We start from the raw sequence: 6,642 nt of genomic DNA on the forward strand, positions 1-6,642 counted from the left end.
CTCAGGACCCATCACAACTTTGATGGGGTCTGTATGGGGTCAAGGGTCATGCCCCAAACTCCTCAAGTCTTGGTGGGGTCTGGATGGGTCACAAACAAAGGGTCATGGCCCAAAATCCTTGGTCCCCTCACAGTCCTGGGGGCATCTGGATGGGGTCACAAATAAAGGGTCATGGTCCAAAATCCTGAGGACCCATCATAACCTTAATGGGGTCTCTATGGGGTCAAGGGTTCTGTCCCAAACTCCTCTGTCCCTTTGAAATCCTGGTGCGGTCTGGATGGGGTCACAAACAAAGGGTCATGGCCCAAAATCCTCAGTCCCCTCACAGTCCTGGGGGCATCTGGATGGGGTCACAAATAAAGGGTCATGGTCCAAAATCCTGAGGACCCATTACAACCTTAATGGGGTCTGTATGGGATCAAGGGTTTTGTCTCAAACTCTTCAGGAACCCTTGGAATCTTGGTGGGGTCTGGATGGGGTCATAAACAAAAGGTCATGTCCCAAAATCCTCAGGACCTATCACAACCTTAATGGGGTCTGTGTGGGGCCAAGGGTTATGTCCCAAACTCCTTGGGGCCTCTCACAACCCTAATGGGGTCTAGATGGGGTCAAGGGTAATGCCCCAAACTCCTCAAGTCCCCTTGGAATCCTGGTGGGATCACAAACAAACGGTCATGGCCCAAAATCCTCAGAACCTATCACAACCTTAATGGGGTCTGTGTGGGGTTAAGGATTATGTCCCAAACTCCTCTGTGCCCTTGGAATCCTGCTGGGATCCGCACAGGGTCAAAGATCATGTCCCAAACTCCACTGCCCCCTTGGCAACCTTAATGGGGTCTGTATGGGGTCAAGGGGATCATGTCCCAAACTCCACTGCCCCCTCACACCACTGCTGGGGTCTGTATGGGGTCAAGGGTGTTATATCCCAAAATCCACTGCCCCCTCACACCCTGCTGGGATCCGGACAGGTTCCAGACCCCTTTTTTCCCGTACCTTTGACCTCCAGGCGGACCTGTGCCTCGGCCTTGCCCAGGATGTTGGTGGCCACRCAGGTGTAGATTCCCTGGTCCTCTTTGCGTGCCATGAACATCTCCAAACTCCCGTTCTCGTGCGCTTTGTAGTTGCCTCCGTCCAGCGTGTTCCCCTGGCCGTTCTTAAACCTCCCAACACCACAAAGTGCTGTTGGAAGGGAAGGAAAAACGGGAAACCCTCCCTTTGCCCACCTGTGGGGACAGAGCGGGATGGGCTGCGGCTCTTACCAGCGCAGGGTGGGGATGGGGGAGCCGAAAAAGGGACAATCCAGGCGGGTGTGGTTGTTCTGGATCACTCTGATCAGCTGGTTCCGRGGGGCCAGGATCCGGGGGACAACATCTGCCAAAAGAGAAAATTCCAGCCACAGAGAAGCAGGAAAAAATTGATTCGGTCATTCCTTTCCAGCCTTTTTCCCTGTTTTTTTCAGGGTTGGWTTCCTATTGGTACTTCCAAAACCCAAAAAGTTTCTCCATTCCCACTCTTTCCCCCTTCCCTCTCTTTCCAGTCTCGTTTTCTGACTCATTTCCCAGGATTTGCCCAGTTTGAATCTGTGGCAATGGATTACTGCTCCAGAGCTTCCCCTCAGAGCAGCAAACAACAAAACGCACGGAAAACTTGTGGAAAGTTCTGCAGGGAAAATGGGGCTTGGAAAAAACAGGTAGAACTAATTTTATGCAAGGGTATGGTGATAGGGAAACGGGGAATGATTTTAAACTGAAATAGGAAAGTTTAAATGGGATTTTGGGAAGAAATTCCTCGCCATGAGGGTGGGGAGGGGCTGGGATGGAATTCCCAGAGAAGCSGMGGCTRYTCCTGGAATCYCTGGGAGTGTCCGAGGCCAGGTTGGATGGGATTTGGAGSAGCCTGWGATRGTGGAAATTTCCATTCTCCATCCGTGGGGAGGGGATGGAATTTTGGATGAATCCCAGAATCCACCAGGTTGGAAAAAGATTGGAAAAAGGTTGGGAAAAGATTGGAAAAAGGTTGGGAAAAGATTGGAAAAAGGTTGGAAAAAACCACCGAGCCCAACCTACAACCCAGCACCGCCTTGTAACTGAAACACAGCGCATCCACCCTTTCGAGATGAACTTTGAATGACCTTCAAGGATCTTTCCAACCCAACCCGTGGCAGGATTCCATGGAATTTGGAGGTTTGGGTGGCCCGGGACTCACCCAGCACGCTGACGAAGGCGTTGGCCAGCAGGTAGCCGTGCTCATTGGAGGCGTTGCACTGGTACACGGCGCTGCTGCCGATCTGCGTATCCCGGAACACGATGGTGTCCCCGGCCACCTCCCGGCTCGGGTTGGGCGGAGACGCTGCGAGAACGAGGAAAATTCCTTAAATCGCATTCCCAATGAAAATCCACCCCATAATATCACAGAGCTCAGCCCAGTTCAAGCCCGGTGATGTCACAATTGGATGCCACTGGGTGAACTGGGCCCGTCCCAGATGAGCTGGGATTTGGTGAGGACCCCATGGTTCCTCTTTAGCCATGAGATCCTGGACTGGGATTTTGGTGGGATTTGGGCTGGGATTTTGGCCGGAATTTCTGGAGAATGAGGCAACTCTGGCTCATGATGAGCCATGAGATCCTTGGCTGGGATTTGGGCTGGAATTTTGGTGGGACTGGGATTTTGGTGGGATTTGGGCTGGGATTTTGGCCGGAATTTCTGGAGAATGAGGCAACTCTGGCTCATGATGAGCCATGAGATCCTTGGCTGGGATTTGGGCTGGAATTTTGGTGGGATTTTGGAGAAGGAAGCAAACTCTGGCTCGTGCTCAGCCATGAGATCCTTGACTGGGATTTTGGTGGGATTTCGACTGGGATTTTGAGAAGGAAGCAAACTCTGGCTTGTGCTCAGCCACGAGATCCTTGACCGGGATTTTGTCAAGAATTTTGGAGAAGGAAGCAAACTCTGGCCCGTGCTCAGCCACGGGATCCTTGACTGAGATTTTGGTGAGAATTTTGGAGAATTTTGGAGAAGGAAGCAAACTCTGGTTCATGCTCAGCCATGAGATCCTTGACCAGAATTTTGGAGGGATTTTGTCTGGAATTTTGGAGGAGGAAGAAAACTCTGGCTCTTGAAGAACCACAAAATCCTTGGCTGATATTTGTGCTGGAATTTCGGCTGGGATTGTGGTGGAGGAAGCAGCTCTCACTCATGTTCAGCCACAAGACCCTTGACCAGAATTTTTGTGGGATTTAGGCTGGGATTTTGGCAGAGGAAGCAGCTCTGGCTTGTGCTCAGAATTTTGGAGAGGTCTGGGCTGGAATTTTGGAGAAGGAAGCAAACTCTGGCTTGTGCTCAGAATTTTGGAGAGGTCTGGGCTGGAATTTTGGAGAAGGAAGCAAACTCTGGCTCGTGCTCAGCCACGAGATCCTTGACTGGGATTTTGGTAGGATTTTGGCGAGAATTTTGGAGAAGGAAGCAAACTCTGGTTCATGCTCAGCCACAAGATCCTTGACTCTGATTTGGGCTGGAATTTTGGAGAAGGAAGCAAACTGGCTCGTGCTCAGCCACAAGATCCTTGGTTGGGATTTTGGTGGGATTTTGGCCGGGATTGCGGAGAAGGAGCCCCAGCCTGTCCCTCGCTCACCTTCGATGGGCTCTCCATTCACCAACCACTGGATGGACGGTTTGGGGTTGCCGTTGGCCCGGCACACAAGCCGGCCATCCTCACCCGGAGCCAGGATCAGATTCTCCGGCTCATCCAGCCAATAGGGGGCAGCTGGAAAACACCGCAGGCCCAGTGACACGGGGACAGTGCCACCACCCCCCGAGATCTCCCCACCGCCCCCCGAGAACCCCCGGGGAGGATCACACAGAGACATCAAGAGGAGTTCTCGGGATTCAGTGAAGGTGTGGATGCCCCTTTCCCTCTCCTCGGCCTCACAAATCCACCCCCATTTCCATCAGTGAGACCCCAGTGGCTTTTGGGGCAGCTGGGACAGGATTTAAATGAAAAAGGGAATGTTTCGATGGGATTTTGAGAAGGACTCGTTCCTTGGGAGGGTGGGGAGGGCTGGGATGGAATTCCCACAGAAGCTGTGGATCCCTGGGAGTGTCCAAGGCCGGGTTGGACGGGGTTTGGAGCACCCTGTGATGGTGGGAGGTGTCCCTGCTGTGACAGGGGTGACACTGGATGGGATTTAAGGTCTTTTCCCACCCAAACCCATCTGGAATTCCCAGATCCCTGAGTGCCCTTGGAGCCAGCCCGGGAAGGGGAGCTGAACACGGAGCTGGGAGCAGCTCTGGGGGGATTTGGGGTGGAAAATCCCCCTCCTGCAGCATTGGGATTCCACATTTGGAATGTCGGGAAGGGCAATGGGGATGTCGGGAGGGCAATGGGCAAACCCTCGCGGGAATGCCAAGATGTTAACACAGAGATCTGGATGAACTCCAAACTCCCAACCCAAACCATTCCACAATTCCCTAACGCCACCCAGCCCCACCCCACCGCCCCTCCAGGCATTCCAGGAACGTCCCCACCCTGTCCCCATCCCGGCTCCGGATGGGCGGGTCCCCAAGAGGGAAGGTAAAGGTGACGTACCCTTCACTCTCACCGAGATCGTGTGGCGGATGCTGCCCATCTTGTTGGAGGCCAGGCAGAAATATTCCCCGGAATCCTCCTCGGACACATTGGAGATGCGCAGGGCTTTGTTGAAGTTCTCCAGCTTGGTTTTGCCGGCCGGGAGCTCTCCGCCTTTCTTGTACCACATGATGTCCGGCGCTGGTCTGCGGAGAGCGCGGCGCATCAGAGCTTTGCCAGAGAGGGATTGATTCCCGAGGAAAGGGTTTTTATTTGGAAATTACRGTGAAATTCCTGCTCCTGGGAAGCCCTCAGAGCCAGGGGAAGGTCTGGTCCAACAGCTGAACCACCCTCATTCCCTAAACCATGACMCCAAACACCCCRGAGCGGTGTTCTCCTYCTGRTCCTCCTGRGAATTCAGGATTGTGGGATTCTGSAATGGTTTGGGGTGGARGRGMCSCCAAAGCCCATCCCTGACCACGGTCCGATGGCGTGGGCAGGACCACGAGCCCAGGACACTTCTAGGGGACATCAATGTCCTCCCCCAAAGTGTGGGGAGGGGATCTCGGGAAATTCCCAAATTTTGGGACAAACCAGTGGGGACAGCGTGGTGAAGGGATTTTGGGAAATTCCCAAATTTTGGGATAAATCAGTGGGGACAGCGTGGTGAGGGGATTTTAGGAAATTCCCARACTTTGGRRCAAACCAGTGSGGACAGCRTGGTGAGGGGATTTTGGGRAATTCCCAAACTTTGGAGCAAACCAGTCCTTGGACAGCATGGTAAGGGGATCTTGGGAAATTCCTAAAATTTGGGACAAATCAGTGGGGACAGAATGGTGAGGGGATTTTGGGAAATTCCCAAATTTTGAGGCAAATCAGTGGGGACAGCCTGGTGAGGGGATTTTGGGAAATTCCCAAATTTTGGGACAAATCAGAGCAGAATTATCCTTGGACAAAGGTCCAAAAACACCTGGAATCCTCTGCTCCTCTGCTCATGGGAGCATCATTACAAAAAAAAAAAAAAAAAAAAAAAAAAGGGAATGATCCGTTTTTCCCAATCTGTGGGTGATCCCGCACTCTAATCCCAGGAATCCCACCGGGAATCACCGGGATACACCCGTCCCGTGGTACGTACACTCCGGAGGCGATGCATTCCAGCAGGAGATCCACCCCCCGCAGCACCATCTGGCTGCTGGACGTYCCGTACGGGTACATGAAGCTGGGAGTGGTTTCCGTGATCCCTCGGGCTAGAATCGGTGGGAGAGAAGGAAAAAACAAAACCAAACCAAAACAAAACAACAAAAAGAACAAAAATAGAGAAAACAAAAAAAATGGGGCTTTTAAAAGTCTCCTTTGAGGACAGGAAAACACGGAAAATGTCACCTCCCTGGCCATCCCGGGAATCTGAACTCACCCGGGAAAGYGCCTGGAAAGGAGAGGAGGGCTCCAAATAAATTTGGGATGGGAAATTAAAAGGGGAGAGAGAGGAAGTTGGGGAGGAGGAGAGCAGGAGGAGCGGCAGAGGAGKGGCAGAGGGAGCTGAGCACCGGGGACGGTCCCCATTCCATCAGCTCCCACATTTCCTGCCCTCCCTGCCTCTTGAAAACAGGCTGGAATCGGATGGAATTGGGAAATATTGATGGATGTGACAYGTGATGGAGAGCAAAATGAAAAATGGGCATGGGGAGGGTTTATTCCAACCCTGAGCTGCTTTTCCACTGAGATCTTGGGGATATGGGGCATCCCTGGGGCTCCAGCAGTGCTGAGGAGCTTTTCCAACCTTCCCAGAGCCCTGGAAGGACGGTTCCCCTTGGAAAGGGACAGCTCAGGCACCAAAATGACCCATTTAGGGCCGGGAGGGGAAGTTTAACGGAAAAAAAAAAAATAAAAAAAAATGAAGGGAAGGCACGAGACATCTCCCTACAGATCCGCACACGGCCGAGGTCTCTTGGCGGGGGGAGAAAATCAATTATTCATGGAAAAAATTCCATTAAGAAAGGGGGATGATTGACCTAGATCCGGATCAGTGAGGACAAAGCGGGATGAGACGGGCGGGAAAGCAGCAGCAGCAGCAGCAG

The 6,642-nt window shown here is 52.7% G+C and overlaps 1 protein-coding gene across 1 annotated transcript in view; it reads right to left on the bottom strand.

Annotated features, from left to right (window-relative positions):
- NFASC (neurofascin) overlaps window positions 1–6,642 on the bottom strand; it is a gene marked incomplete at its 3' end in the record, with an annotated part of 32,112 nt that overhangs the window by 12,535 nt on the left and 12,935 nt on the right. Inside the window, exons 7-12 of the mRNA XM_057387114.1 lie at window positions 5,700–5,811; window positions 4,586–4,770; window positions 3,632–3,763; window positions 2,206–2,349; window positions 1,260–1,371; window positions 994–1,160 (exon numbers count right to left, since the gene is read on the bottom strand). Of these exons, the coding sequence (XP_057243097.1) occupies window positions 994–1,160; window positions 1,260–1,371; window positions 2,206–2,349; window positions 3,632–3,763; window positions 4,586–4,770; window positions 5,700–5,811 (852 nt within the window). The remainder of the gene's footprint in view (window positions 1–993; window positions 1,161–1,259; window positions 1,372–2,205; window positions 2,350–3,631; window positions 3,764–4,585; window positions 4,771–5,699; window positions 5,812–6,642) is intronic.

The sequence above is a fragment of the Malurus melanocephalus genome, unplaced genomic scaffold (genome assembly GCF_030028575.1).
Source record: "Malurus melanocephalus ecotype Western Australia unplaced genomic scaffold, MMel_1.1 scaffold_1136, whole genome shotgun sequence".
NCBI lineage: Eukaryota > Metazoa > Chordata > Aves > Passeriformes > Maluridae > Malurus > Malurus melanocephalus.